Source organism: Populus trichocarpa, chromosome 18 (genome assembly GCF_000002775.5).
Source record: "Populus trichocarpa isolate Nisqually-1 chromosome 18, P.trichocarpa_v4.1, whole genome shotgun sequence".
In the NCBI taxonomy this organism is placed as follows: domain Eukaryota; kingdom Viridiplantae; phylum Streptophyta; class Magnoliopsida; order Malpighiales; family Salicaceae; genus Populus; species Populus trichocarpa.
The window spans coordinates 10,822,060-10,837,723 of record NC_037302.2 but is presented as its reverse complement, the minus strand read 5'-3'; the positions used below and the strand labels follow the sequence as shown (position 1 = coordinate 10,837,723).

At 34.3% G+C, this 15,664-nt stretch overlaps 1 protein-coding gene across 1 annotated transcript; it reads left to right on the top strand.

The window, feature by feature from the left end:
• The first annotated feature begins 2,970 nt into the window (after positions 1 to 2,970).
• On the top strand, positions 2,971 to 4,814 carry LOC18110359 (GDSL esterase/lipase At1g29670). The gene is made up of 5 exons (XM_006388609.3): positions 2,971 to 3,304; positions 3,485 to 3,609; positions 3,723 to 3,965; positions 4,071 to 4,323; positions 4,422 to 4,814. The coding sequence occupies exons 1-5, from the start codon at positions 3,052 to 3,054 to the stop codon at positions 4,682 to 4,684; spliced, it is 1,137 nt and encodes a 378-aa protein (XP_006388671.1). The 5' UTR covers positions 2,971 to 3,051; the 3' UTR covers positions 4,685 to 4,814.
• The last annotated feature ends 10,850 nt before the right edge of the window (positions 4,815 to 15,664 follow it).

The following is a 15,664-nucleotide window of genomic DNA, read 5'->3' as shown; positions in this document are numbered from 1 at the left end:
AGAAAAGTAATCTCATATGATTAAGATAATATTATCTTATTGCTCGTACCATCACATCTAATTAATGTAAGCATTGACTGCTTGTTCGTATTTAATAGGATTATGATGGACATTATAATTATTAACCCAAACTTTGGGTATGGGAGGCTCAGTGTGGAATGACCCTTTAATTGCATACTCAACATGAGGGACGTTGGGTTCAACTCACACCCTGAGCCCGGGAGGAGTCGGGTCCTTCTCGTGACTGCACTCAAGAATGGTAAGGGATGATCGTGCCATAGCCCAATATGGAGTTATGGTGTGGTCACGTCCCTCACCCAACATAGGGTTGGGCGCAGACATGTACATGCTCAACATGAAATTGGGCGTGGACGCGTCCCTTGCCCAATATGTGGTTGGCCGCGGACATGTCCAAGCCCAAAATGGAGCCCAACATGGGGTTAGGCGAGGACGCGCCCTTGTCCAACGTAGGGTCGGGGGTGAATGTACCCTGGCCTAATCATGGGGTCGGGCGCAGACGCGTTCCTTGCCCAACCTATGGTTGGGCGCGAACATGCCTCTGCCCACCAGGGAGTTGGGCGCAGTCATACCCCTGCCCAACTTAGAGTTGGACGCCGAGAAAGACATAATCTCATTTTAGGTTGTGAATTTCATGTGTTGGCTTTTAAATGAGGTTGGTTTATAGAAATCATGATCCATCAAATATACTTAGTGATTTTTTTTTCTTTTTTGTATCATACTTAATACTAAATTATTAGTCTGCGCTTCGTTACGGATTAGATAAATCTTTTCTTGAATGTAATAAAAAAACATTTAGATGTTTCTAATGTGTTTTTATTTTTTGTAGTGGAAAAAAAATTTAAAATGTGTGAAGATTGATTCGATATGTTTCTAATAAAAAAAACCGGACTATAATTCTTGGAAATATGGAGAATTAATGTCTTCAATATGGAAAGAGAAATGGAAAACTGCAAGGCAAATGGGATAAGAAATCAAGCAGTGCCAAAGATATTTTAATACGCGAATATTCTAAAACATGGAGATCCTAATATGTGGCCCCTGGCGCCTTATCGCGCTATATGTGATTGATAAACGCCACTTATAATAATGCGTCCACAGCCAATGAATAAAATTTATCTTAAAAATAGCCCTTTTTCCTTTGTATTGAACGTCTTATATTATTTTTTTTCGAATTAAGATTTTGGTAGTGTGTTCGCAGTGTAGCAAGACGTCGTAGCTCTAATATACAATGAATATACTGATTGATTTAAAGCTTGATTTTATCGGTGTTCCTGATTCCATCAAAAGTACACTTACTAACATAACAACAAATGAGAAATATCATCCAAATATATATTGTAGGTAATTTTTATTTCATTGTTAATATAATTATTGATTAATGTACCATGAAAAAAAACTATCAGTATGTAAATTCATCAATGATTATAATAAATCCACAAATACAAGAAAACACAAATTTATTTTTGTATTTTTGAAACATAAAAAAATCATTTTTATTTTTATATTTTTTTGTTAAAAATGCACAAACATTTTTATTTAGGATGTGGTCATATGCACATACAAAACCACATTTTTATTTTTTTGTTTTTTTATAATTTTTTTGTATAAAAGGGTAAGCATAAAAAAATATCCCATAAAAAAAGTTCTAAACAAGGCCTAAACCAGAAGCCTATCTACCTTCTTTTATTGTTAATATAGGAACTTAATCATTATATTATGACTTATTAATTTAAAAGAAGCTGGAATTGAATGTCATATGGTTCTGTTGAATTTAATCTGCATTTTAATTATATAATAAATCTATCATTCCTTACTTGGTTAATCAAAAGGACAATCAGATCTGCACACAACAATAATAAGAACGGAAACTTCTAATAGAAATTAGATTTTAGCAACTAATAAATTTGAATTTTAGTTGGACTGCTTTATTTATAGCTATTGATTGCAATTGCAAATTGAATGCTAAATCTCTCTAAAAAAATATTTGTTAAACCATCATCCAAAATATTAAATTAACAGACACAATATTTAAACCAACACCATAAATTTTTTTTTTAATATACTCGCTTGATATAACTTGTATATTATCAATATACGAGATCAAGAATATAATAATGCTAATAATAAACATGGTGTATAGAACAAATTATAAGCTCTATTTTTTAAATTGTCTTTATACATATTATATACATTACTTTGTCTCCATCAATAAATAGGAAAAGATGCTTTGTAAAACATAACCAAAAGTTGTCTAGGATAGTCTAAGATATATAGGAGCTATGGCTTTCATTTTAATACCTTGTAAACAAAGTGCATTATAGCCATAAAAACAAAGCAAGAATGTATCAAGTTAATTTTAAAAGTGATACATTAGAACTGTAGAAAACATTTTTAAAATCAAGTGTTAAGATATTTACATCATTTTAGATGATGTGTTACTCAATACAAAAATATTTTTGAAAAATAAACAAGCAAAAAAACCATTTAGAAGGAAGGATGTATCTAGTTGGCTATTTGAAGAAAGTGTAATTGCCTATTCAATTACTGATCTTGATTCTTAAGAGAAGTTTGAAAAAGTGAAACAACAACAACTTATTGATCATAGAACTCAAAAAGAAAAATCGTTCAAAATTATTGCATTAAGAAAGCATTAAGAAACAATTACTCATTTGATATCAAGAGAATGTATGAAATGTATGAGATAATTGATGTTAGAAGGAGCAGAAAGCAAACTCCAAAGAAACCACACAATTCTAACTATTAGGAGGAAATACTATAAGTGACAAGATTCAAGGATACTTACTGTTACGTTGAATTAAAAAATCAGATCTATAAGGCATTGTAAACTAATTAGATTGAAAAAAACACGTGGCTTACAATGGAACAACACATTTACAAGCTGATAGCTAGATCTCCACTCTATAAATAGGGCCTGGTTCGTTCTACTTCAAAGCACTCTTCCCTAGCTACGCACTTCTTCCTTCTTTCTATATTTGCTGTTTTTGTTTCCTTCTTTCGTTTTATTTGTCAATGGAAAGTGGGCTTAAGGTATTGTGGGTGTTGTCTGTGGTGTTGCTGGTGTCAAACTGGCAACACTGGACTTATGGAAAGGCCGTACCTCAAGTTCCTTGCTACTTCGTCTTTGGAGATTCCCTCTTTGATAACGGAAACAATAACTACCTTAGCACTCCAGCTAAAGTTAATTACCTTCCTTATGGGATCGACTTTGATACTGGGGCTTCAGGAAGGTGCAGCAACGGTCTCAACATAGCTGACACCATTGGTCTGCAGTTTGCTCTCCTCCCTTATATTACAAATTAAATATAGTGTTTTAGTTTTCTTTAATGGAAAATAAAAGATAGTTGTGACCGTTTTATTAAATTACAATTAGATAGCTGTGATCATTGTTATTGTTTTTATACTCTATTATGAAGATCTTAATTATTATTATTTTTTGTTTCAGCTGAACAATTAGGTTTCGACAGTTACATTTCGGACTTTGGTGTCGGAGGTTGCACCAATTTTCTAGATGGTGTAAATTATGGATCGAATGGAGCTGGCATCCTTGATTTAACTGGCTATCTTACGGTGATTGCTGATCATATGGCTCTCATAACTAAAACCTTATACTATTCAGTACTATGAATCTTGTATGCTTTGGCAACGCTAACTATTCATATGATTCTTTTGTGAATGTGAAGGGAGAACTATTTACCATGAATATTCAGTTATATAATCACAATATCACGGTTTCACGAATTGCCAAGATCTTGGGAAGCGAGGAAGTTGCTAGGAAGTACTTAAGCCAATGCATCTATGTGTCTGATATGGGTCATAACGACTACCTCAACAATTATTTCTTGGACGACTACAATAGCAGCAAGCTATATACTCCTGAAGAATATGCTCAACTTCTCATTGAAACTTATGAAACTCAGCTGGAGGTCAGCCCTACTTAATGTCTCTTGTAAAACAGCAATTAATGTTTGACGTGATTGGATACTAACAAAGAGCCCCACTTCATTCCGTTTTTTTTCCCTTGCTGCCAGAAACTGTATTGCTCAGGAGCAAGAAAGATAGCTGTGTTCGGACTTATTCGGGTAGGATGTATGCCGTCCAACATACAAAAAAATCCCAATGAACTAGATGCATCTTCATGTGCATACAAGCTCAATGATGATGTTCAAATTTTCAACGACAAGCTTCGAAAACTACTCAGAAAACTTAATAATAGGCATTCTGATGCTGTGTTTACCTACATAAACTCTTACGAAATTGATTCTGATGATCAGACAAATACAGGTACGAATCCCCTCCCTCCCTTGCTCTCTTTCTCTCACGGTTGAAGGCGACTTTTTTGTTACGCCTCTGATGCCCATGTTATTTTTTCTTGCTTGCAGGTTTTACACAAACCCGTAAGAGCTGTTGCGATGTAGAATCTGGTTCAGTCCCATGTAAATCTCTCTCCTTCCCATGTAGCAACAGGAGTGACTATGTGTACTGGGATGGAGCCCATTTTACTGAAGCTAAAGCTTGGGCCTTCGGAAAAAGAGCATATAAACGTCAGTCACCAAAGGACGCTTATCCATATGATATCAGCGAACTAGTTAAGCTGAAGCTTGATGATTCTGATGCTTACGATATCAAACATGCCCATCTCTGATGGTGAAGACGATTGTCTAATAAGCAGTCAGAGAATAAGATATTGTGACTGTAAGAACAATTGAAAGACATTTTTAATGTCTTTTCATAGCCTTTCACAATATAATTCCAATAAAATTTGCATTTACGCATTCCGAAAGTTGTTATGATTTTAATTAATGAATTCATAATGATGCCTGCTAGAAGGGAATTCGCCTCAAGAAGACAATAACAATTACTTAATTCCTTAATCATGTATGCAAACCATTTTATCACATTATAAAATGTACTAATGAGAGTTTATAATTATATCACATAACAACCATTTTTGAAAAATCATGTTTTTACCTGTCTCTTTTATTTGCTTAAATCGTACATTAAGTTTCGGAAGATGAATTTTTTATATATAAAAAAATATTTTCAAGAAAATAAATTATTTTTTGATATTTAAATATATCATAAAAAAATGAGTAGAAAATCATTTTTTAATGTTTGATTGGGTAATGAAAATAAGCAAGAAAATATAAGATTCTTGTTATGATTTTTTTTAAAACAGAATTTAAAAAATTGTATATGAATATTCAATCATGAAGACATGAGTTTTTTTATTTTTGTTTTTGTTTGAAACTTGCTTTTTAGATTAGAATAAGTTATTATTTTAAAAAATATGCTCCTAAAACGACATGTTTTTGTAAGAAAAAAACAATAAGGAAATGAAAGTTTTTCCCCAAGAAATAAATTTTTCCCTTCTTAAACTATTGAGATTGTTATGAATATTTATTTTAATTACTCTGACTTTTTTTTAAATAAGGAATGGGCACTTCAATTTAAAAAATATATTTTCTTCTTCAAAATCTAAATCCCTTAAAAAATACGTTTTAATTACGTATAATTAAATACAAATTAGTTTTGGAATTTGTATTGTGAAATAACTATTTTCAATCATGATCAGAGTAATGTATTCAAATCAAGCTGAATCGGTTGCAAATAGAAAAGTTGTTGGTGTTTTAATTTTGGTTCTCTCTCTTCATGTATTTTATCATTTTTTTTCTACGTGTGCACTGTTTTCATCTTGTTACTGCTATTCTGATAACTTGGTGTTTTAATTTATTTGAATTATATATGAAAAAATCATTTATCCAAGTAGTTAATATAAATTAAATTTGCAATTGTGAATTTTGTTTTATCAATGTAATTATGTAATTGTGACTTTAAATGTTTGATATAACAGATAATTGTTTTTACGAATATAAAATATTTTACATATAAAATAGTTCTTCATAAAGCATTTTATATGGATAGTATTTTTATAATTTTTTTTTTATAAATAATGATATGATAAAAATATAGTGGTAGTAAAATGATATGATATATTTAGATTATAAAATAATAATATCAATAGTTGCGGTAGCATTAATGGCTCGGGTAGGGTAAAAGTAAAGGGTTAGTAGAGGTCATTGTAGTGAGATGATAGTAATTGTATTATTAGATAATATTGATAATGAATTATTATCTATAAAATATTTTAAAAAACCTCATAAGCTGAAAATATTTACAAGAACTAAATTTAAAAGTTAACCATGAAATATTTTATGAAAAATAATTATTGGAAAACCAAGAAAATATATTTTTTATAAAATATTATGCAAAATAAACACCCTGTATAAAAGAGTGTTCAATTTTATAACAAAGAATAAATACCTATTCATTATTTAGTAAAAACATATATTTTTTAATTTTATAAATTCACCGGTTGTTCATTTACTAGACTTTCCCAAAAAAAATATTATGGTTTTTATTTTATCCAACTATTGTAATTCATTAAATGTGATTTAAGTTATAAGTGATGATAAATCCAACTTTAAGTTATTATATCAAGTTACCCTGACCAATATTACATTAAGCAATATTAAGTTTTTTCTTTGAAAAATCTCAAAGCATCTCTCATATTAATCTAATGTATTTGATGAATAAATTTTTCTGGATGCTAGTCTAAGATCTCAACTTAAAAAACCACTAAACCAACTCTCTAGAATTAAGTAATTAATTAATTTTTCTGAAAAACATGTAGGGAAATAAAATTGACGAATAAATTTTTCTGGATGCTAGTCCTTAGATTTGAATTTAAAAAATAACTAAAAAAAAGAAAACAAACTTCCTTTGCCACTAAACCAACTTTTTAGGATTAAGTTATCTACATTAAGTGTGTGTTTAAGATAAGCTAATCCAAAATGATTGGATATGTAAAGTATAACAATACTTGAAATGTGGAAAACAAATAGGGAAATAAAAGTTGTGCTAATAGTAAGGGTAGTATACTCCTTTAAAAAACTTTTAAGGTAATATAGCTAATAAAGGTTTTTCTTAAGTTTAAAATGCATTTAGAGAAATTTAATTCCTTGGAATAGAAGAATAGAGCTAGCCTGTCTGGGGAGATATGAACGCGGAGTTCGCTGATATTTTGTCTGGGAAGGATTGGATTCCTACGAAACCACCTGATATAGTGAATGGTTTCGTATCTTCACCAAGCCCAGGGAGAGTCTCCTTCAGGGATAAGGTACTAGGTATTCAAACTCCACCTTTGAGAGAAATAGTTCATCTGATTGACAACAATCTTGTCCGTATTGAGCATGATAATGAGAATCGTTTATTACCAAAGATCTATAATGATGATTCAGTATTTCAAGAGTTGTGATAGCGCTCTATCATCTTTTTGATGTAAGTCTCTTGAGTTAAACCCAAAAGCCTTTTAGCGCGATCTCTTATGATTTTCACACCAAGAACATAGCTGGCCTCACCTATGTCTTTCATTTCAAAGTTTGAAGATAACCACATTTTAGTAGTATTAATCATCTCTTTGCTATTTCCAGCTATTAAGATGTCGTCAACATATAAGGGCAATATTATAAAACTATTGTTAGAACATTTTAAATACACGCAATGATCTTCTTCCATCATTGTAAAACCATCCTTAAGGATGACTTGATGAAACTTAATGTTCCATTGTCTAGAGGCTTGCTTAAGACCATATATGGATCTTTTAAGCTTGCAAACTTTGCGCTCTTGTCCTTTAGTCTCGAATCCTAAAGGTTGATCCATATAGATCTCATCATTTAGTTCTCCATTGAGAAACGCAGTTTTAACATCCATTTGGTATAACTCTAGGTCCATATGTGCGACTATAGCTAAAATGAGGCGAACTGAAGTAATCCTCACAATTGGTGAGAATGAATCTTCATACTCAATTCCCTCTTCTTGAGTGTAGCCTTTCACTACTAGTCGAGCCTTATAACGTTCTATTGATCCATCCACCTTACGTTTAATTTTAAGAACCCATTTATTTTCAATGGATCTTCGTCCTGACGGTAAATCAACCAAGTCCCAGACTTACTCCATTTCTTCTTCCATAGCTTTAATCCATTCTCTTGCTTTAGGACTAGATAGAGCATGACTGAATGTTTTAGGCTCTTCATCATCTTGTGGAGCAATCATGAACGCTTCCCCCTCAATCTCAAATCGACGACGAGGAATTGGTTCACGAATGCTTCTTCGAGGTTGAGATTGCTCATGATCTTGCTCCATGAGAGTAGGAATAGATAAAATATCACTCCCACTGTTTCTAGGAGGATTAAAAGTTTCATCAAGTCCTCTACTGAATGGCTTGTTGCGCCATAATCTAGATTTTCCATTTCATATAATTGAAAATCTTTTTCAACCTCACCTGTCTTTGGAAAAACCTTTTCTAAGAATACAACATCACACGATTAAATCTCCGTCACTCTTTCATTAGCTTCTTCCCCCTAAGACCAAGTTTCCCATATTCATGAGAAGTATTGTGAATATAAGCTACACACCCCTATTGATGGAAATAACCTAGATTAGGTTTGGCACCATTCCATTGTTCATATGAGGTGGATGAGACAGATTTAGAGGGCACACGATTAAGTATATAAGCAGCAGTTAACAATGCATCTCCCCAAAAGGAAATTTGTAAGTTAGCTTGCGCCATCATTGACCTAACCATGTCAAATAGGGTTTTATTCTTCTTTTCTGCTACACCATTTTGTTGTGGAGTATAAGAAATAGTTAGCTGCCTAGCTGTACCCTTTTCTTCACAAAATTTTTTATCACATTTTCATCAAGTCCTTTGTTGAATGACCTGTTACGCCATAATCTAGATTTTCCATTTCATATAATTGAAAATCTTTTTCAACCTCACTTGTCTTTGGAAAAACCTTTTCTAAGAATACAACATCACACGATTAAATCTTCGTCACTTTTCCATCAGCTTTTTCACCACTAAATACAAATCCTTTAGAATGTTTAGAATATCATATAAATAGACACTTCTTCCCCCTAGGACCAAGTTTCCCATATTCATGAGAAGTATTGTGAATATAAGTTGCACACCCCCATTGATGGAAATAACCTAGATTAGGTTTGGCGTCATTCCATAGTTCATATGGGGTGGATGAGACAGATTTAGAGGGCACATGATTAAGTATATAAGCAGCAGTTAACAATGCATCTTCCCAAAAGGAAATTTGTAAGTTAGCTTACGCCATTATTGACCTAACCATGTCAAATAGGGTTCTATTCTTCCTTTCTGCTACACCATTTTGTTGTGGAGTATAATGAATAGTTAGTTGTCTAGCTATACCCTTTTCTTCACAAAATTTTTTAAATTGTTCAGATAGATATTCACGTCCTCGATCAGTTCTTAAAGTTTTGATCTTGGTACTTAGTTTATTCTCCACCGGATTTATGTATTGAATGAAGCAATCCAATGCTTCAAACTTACGTGAGATCAGATAAACATGATCAAACCGTGTGAAAATCATCTATAAATGTGATGAAATCATTTCCTCCATGTCTTGCCCTCACATTCATTGGGCCACAAATGCCTGAATGAATAAGCTGTAATGGACTACTAGCTCTTTTAGCTTTGCCTAATGGTAATCTAGTTGTTTTTCCAACAAGGCAATGCTCATGAACGGGCAATTCTTCTTTGGTAAGTGATCCTAAAAGACCAGCTTTTGCTAATCTATGTTGTTGTAACCCAATTTTGGCCCATGGGCTTTTAATTTAATTTTTATAGGGTTTAAAATGTAAAATTAAAAGATTAGAGATTTATTTCGATGAAAAGTGTGATTTGTCAACTTGCGTGAAAATTAAGGACTACAATGTGCTTTTGTCATTCTATCTTTATCTTCAAGATAATCCATATCTTCAAGATAATCTTTGTCTTCAAGATAATGATAGTTATCCGCTTTCAAATTTGATTCTTAATCAAATTCAAACTTCAAAGAAGAGAATGAGTTTGATTGAAACTTGGTTTCCCACAAGCGAAGGGACTCTTGCACTATCAATACTGATCTCAGTGTATGTCTTAGGGGGGACGATTAAGGAGAAACCTTAAAAGAAGAGACCCTAAGAGGAGGCCATTACCAGAAACCCTAAAAGAGAGAAACATAAAAAAAGGGGGCGGCGAACCCTATACTAGCAGCCGCCGCCCCCCCGCAACCTTTTTTTTAGCCTAGTCTCCCTCGACTTCGCCTCTAGCAGCCACACGTCTAGGTAAGTTTCCTTCCTTCTTTGCTAAAATAATTAACTGGTTAATGTTGCATGCATGCGTGAGCCTTTCACGCATGACTGGGCTAGATCCAGCCCAAAAAGAAAAAAAAGAATGGGTCGGGTCTGAGCTTTAGGCCTAGCCGACCCAAATTGTGTTTGCTAAGGGTGTGTTTGGCAAAACACACCCTTATGTCTTGGCCATAATGTTTTATGCCCATTCAAATTTGATATTTGACCAAATAAACCCCTTTTCGATAACAGAAAATTCCAAAAATATTTGGGGCCTTTGTTGATTTATTTATGGGCACCTCGCACTTTGTTTTATTTTTTTCTGTGTTTGTATTTTTTGTAGATGTGCTCAATGTGTGGACTATTACTGTTAAATGCAAATATGTCATGCAATATTTTTTTTTACTTCCATCTAGAAAGGGCAAATAATAATAAAGGATAAACAAGAAAAACTGACATAGAAAATTTCTTCTTCAAATTAATCTTTTGCGAAAATATTCACTGACGCCAGAGTCAGGAGTATCATATTTTTTGGATTTGTGCGATATTTCCCAACGCCAGAGTTGGAAATATTCGTAGGAATTGTTCACCGACACCAAAGTCAGGAACATAAAAGGAAGAATAAAAAAAGAGAAAAAGGAGAGCAAATTCTTAGCAATTTTAGACAAAACCAGCAATGCAGCATGCGTTAGGTAGGACGCTTAAGGGGTGATAGCATCTTCTCTTTTGCGTAACCAGTTCCTTATCATAGAATCTTTGTTGACCAGTGAGGGTTCCTAGTGACCATAATACTAGGTGGCGACTCCTTGAACAAGACCTTTTTCCCTAAAAGAACAAGATGTCAGATATATGTTCCTTTTCCAATCAAGAGATTATTTTTAATTGGTCGCCGCGATGTCAGGCTGAGACATATGTAATCGATCTTGCCCAATATGTCCTAATCTAGCATGCCAAGTTATGATATTACTATCATTAATAGTGCTGGAATTTTGAACAACATAACTTGAAGCATCATAATTAATAGATACATTAACGGTGTTTAACACCATAAAACCATTTAATACAAAACCAGAACCATAAAAAATATTATCCATATGCATTTTTACGCAACAACCAACAAACGCAATATTAAAGCCTAATTGGAGTAAAGCAAGAATAGACACAAGATTCTGTCGAACTTCTGGAGCGTAGAGTACATCATGAAGATAAAGTGTGCGGCCGCCCCGCAAATCCAGTTTGCAGGCACCAATCCCAAGCACAGCAGCGACAACATTATTCCCCATGTATATGTATCTATCCTTTGGAATTCGATGGAATTCCACCAAGGTTGTTCGATCCCTTGCTATGTGGTCAGTTGCTCCTAAGTCTATAGTCCAAAAAAGAATAGATTCAACAAGCATTAAACAACTGCTAACGTATAAGTTAGAAGGATGATTGTGGTTAAACATTACCTTTGGCTTAGTGCAATTACGAGCAAAGTGACTAGGTTTACCACAATTGAAACAATTCATATTCTTGTCTTTCTTATCACCGCGTTTCCCACGCTTGCGCTTATGTCAACTACTACTTGCTTCTATTCCTATCTTGCCATATGTCGTACCCTCTCGAGAGCTCGACGTCGCAGCGACCCTTCCTGGTAGCAGGGATTGATGTCGGGGTCTTTGTTTTGTGAAAAAGGGAGTCGCCACCTAGTATTATGGTCACTAGAAAACCTAACTGGTCTTTCAGAGATTCTAAGGTAAGGGATTGGTTGCGTAAAGGGAAGGTTTTAGCACCCCTAGTACGCCCTACCTAAGGTAAGCTGCTTGGTGTTTGGTTTGCCTATAATTGCTATGGTGTTGATATTCTATAGTCCCATCAGTTCCCTAGAATAAGTCTGCTATGATGTACGAACTTGGGTTCAAAGTTTAAGGGAAAGAATCCTTGGCCAATATGAATCATACCTTTAGATATGTTTATAGAGTGCCAAAGAGAAACGGTGCAGAACTCTTGAAGTCCATGCTTGATTTGAACTAAATTTAGAATTTATGAATTTAGAGACATCTAAGATAGAAATCTGAGGAGATTCAATGCGCTTAAGAGCTCATTTTTCCCTTAGTATTTCAAGTGTTTCGCGACTCGTAAATCGCAAGGAAGAGAAAAGAAAAAAAAAACTAAGTTAGAAATCTAAGGAAATTCAAGTTGCTTTAAAAGCCCATTTTTACCTTAGTATTTCATATTTTCATGACTCATAAATTGTGGAATCAAAATTTGAAATGTCCCCAATTATAATTGAGGCTTCTTTCAAGGATACACAATTAAATTGTTCTAAATAAAATTTTAGGCATAAATCTGCCCTTATGTTAAAAATAAACAAGTTGTATTCCTATTAACAATATTTTGGACATCTACCTTTGATAGGTTTATTTGCCCTTATATTATTAAGGGATAATGACTTGTTATTCCTAGAAAAATATTTTTGATATTTATCACTTGAGGTTTCTTTATCCAAATATTAACAGTGAACAATGACGAATTATTCCCAATAATATTTTGAATATTAACCCCTTTGGGGTTTCTTCATCCAAACATTTGTAGTGAATAATAACAAATTATTCCTAATAATATTTTGGATATTAACTTCTTTTGGATTTCTTTATCCAAACATTAATAGTGAATAATAACAAATTATTCCTAATAATATTTTGGATATTTACCCCATTTGGGATTTCTTTATCCAAACACTAATAGTGAATAAAGACGAATTCCTAAAAATAAGATTTTTATATTTTTGGAATATTGGCCAACACCCTTTGGAATTTACAAACATGTTGTAAAATCCAAGATGCAAAAAAATAATTTTTGTGTTGTGTTTAAGAAATCCATGCGAAAACACATTTTTAAAAACTTCAAATATTTGTTTTTTTTATATAAGAAAAACGTTAAGAACATGTTAAGGTATTGGCCGTATACAATAAATTTTTTTTTATTTCTATCAAAACACCAACAACGCAATTAAACCAATTATCACAATGAAAAAAAAACTATACACTTGTGTATTCCAATTCGCAGGAAGCTTGGAACAATTCAAATCCAGCAACAGAAACCCAGCATTTCGACTTTAATTTAAAGTCCGAAACAAATCTGCCCATTACTCTAAAAAACACAAATCCGCAGATACCAAAAACAACAAAGCTCTGAATCTGAAACCCATAAGAGAAACTGCCCCACCACCCGTCCTTTTCCTTATCTTTAAACAAATGCTATGCATATTAAATTCCGCAGGAAAGAATACATATTAAATTCCGAGACTAAAAACAATATTTTTTACAAAAGAACCAAAAAAAAACATGAAAACCAGAACCTGCCAATACAAAATCCCCGTAAATAAAAGGACCCTCCCTCACGTTTTCTATTCTCTCTTCTGCACCTATAAGCCATAACTACTCCCATGCAGTATTCCAGTTGCCCAGAGACACTCAAACCAAAGGAAGGCAGAGATAACGAAATCCTTTAGACCTACGGTCTCTCACAGCCATAGAAACTGGGAAGCCAAATCAGCCTTTTACACTCCAAGCCTAACATAGCATGACCTTTTTTTCATCTCTGACACAGCATCGGTGGTCTCATACAAACAGGAAAGAACTTAAAGAGTGACTTTATACAATGTATATCAAAGACACTAAAAAAAAAACAGGGCCAGTAAATCAAATGGCCAGCTATTCATTTGCAAAGGAACAAAAGGAAAACATACTCCAAAACCCAGCCGAAGTATCACCTCATATGCAGGAAGACCCTGTCAACATGATTGCTTCATGTAAAAAGGAATTTCCTTCCTGCTCTTGCTTTCTCCTCTGGACAAATAACCCTTAGGAGCAAAAACACTTCCCTACATAATTCTAAGACAAAAAAAGAAAAAGACCGGACAGAGGAAGAAGAGGGATACTGATGAGGAAACTGTAAGGCTCACGATGCGTCCCGAATAAAAGGGAAAGAAAGGAGGCCGCAATGTTAACATACACACCCATTTAAACTCACAGCCATGGCAGAAACGGCAACAAGCGTGCACTTGCAACAGAACTCGAATGTCTAAAATAAGAGCAGGAATAGGTTTTGCAACGAGGAAACAGTAGACATCAACTATACATATGACAAGGAAGGCAGAGACTCATACCTGCAGATATTGCTTGCAGACGATGAAGTATGGACAGATGGGAAAGCCTTTGCTTTGCTGCCTCTGAAGACCGAAGAAAGCCTTCCTCTTTTTGCCGTTAGGAGTATAAAAAAAACCCTTAGATTTTATTACCTCCTGCTTGGCAATGTAGGATAGACTGAGATGATCCTCTCTCGTTCTAATTGATTTCCTAAACTCAACCTTATGCTAGCTCTCTGTTTTCTATCCTTCTCCGCCTCCCCTCTTTTCTCTCTGTATTTAAACTCTCCCTGTCTCCCTCTTTTCTCCTCCTCCTCTTTTCTCCTTGCAAAGCAGTCTGTTATATATGCAAGAACTGAAGACCACCCCCCACATTCTCTCATCTCCACCCTATGTCTTAGGGAAACAATCCCAGCCCTTAGATGATGATGAGGCTCCTCTTTGCGTCTTCTTTCACAGCTGGCACAGTGAGGTGCAACGGTTTCCCTTGTGAAATCCTGACTGGCAGCTAAGGACATGGTGTGAAGAGGTGTGCTGTCCTGCACACGCCAGATTGCAGGGGATGCAAGGACGAGCAATTTCAAAAACTAGCAGGAAACGGTTGCAGAGGAGGGAAGGGAATGCAGACGAGGTACAGTACCATGCTATTCAGGATGGGGCTGTTCTCATACGGCACCGTTTAGCTAAAGAAGTGAAATAAAAAAATACATAGACGGTGTCGTTTAGAAAGGCAGCAGAAATGTAACCCATCGCGGCAGAATTTCTGTCATTTTCTAATCCTATCCCTGTTTTTTCTATTTCTTCCCAAAACCCAGCCGAGCTCTTCCAATCTTTATCTGCAATTAACTCCCTTATTTCAGTTCTTTTCAATTCAGTCCTGCAAACTTGGGGGGCAAAATCCTTCCTGCGGCAGAATTTTGCGGCAGAATTTTCACTTCATATTCAAACATGAATATCTTGAGCTTTTGATTTAGAAATCAAGCGATTCAAAAACCCAAATTCATCTACACATGTAGGACTACAACTTTCACGAAGGATTTAAGATGAGATAAAATCGTTTTACAGAACAGAATCGGGCAGCAATCTGGTTGGTAAAAAATGGTCTCCTGATTTGATTCAAAAACTGAGGAATGCCGAGCATCCCAATATGACTGAGAGTATAACCTGAGAATAACAATCAGAAAAATCATGACGGAAGCAGAGTTTTTAGTGAAACTCTGGTCAGAATCCTGCTCGCGGCAGAATTCTCGTCAGATATTCAAACATGAATATCTTGAGTTCCTGATA

Excerpts from the sequence above, each read along its gene's own strand:
- LOC18110359 (XM_006388609.3), top strand. The coding sequence starts at position 3,052 with ATGGAAAGTGGGCTTAAGGTATTGTGGGTGTTGTCTGTGGTGTTGCTG. Across the intron at positions 3,610-3,722 it reads ATTTAACTGGCTATCTTACG|GGAGAACTATTTACCATGAA; the intron begins GTGATTGCTGAT and ends GTGAATGTGAAG. Across the intron at positions 3,966-4,070 it reads CTTATGAAACTCAGCTGGAG|AAACTGTATTGCTCAGGAGC; the intron begins GTCAGCCCTACT and ends CCTTGCTGCCAG.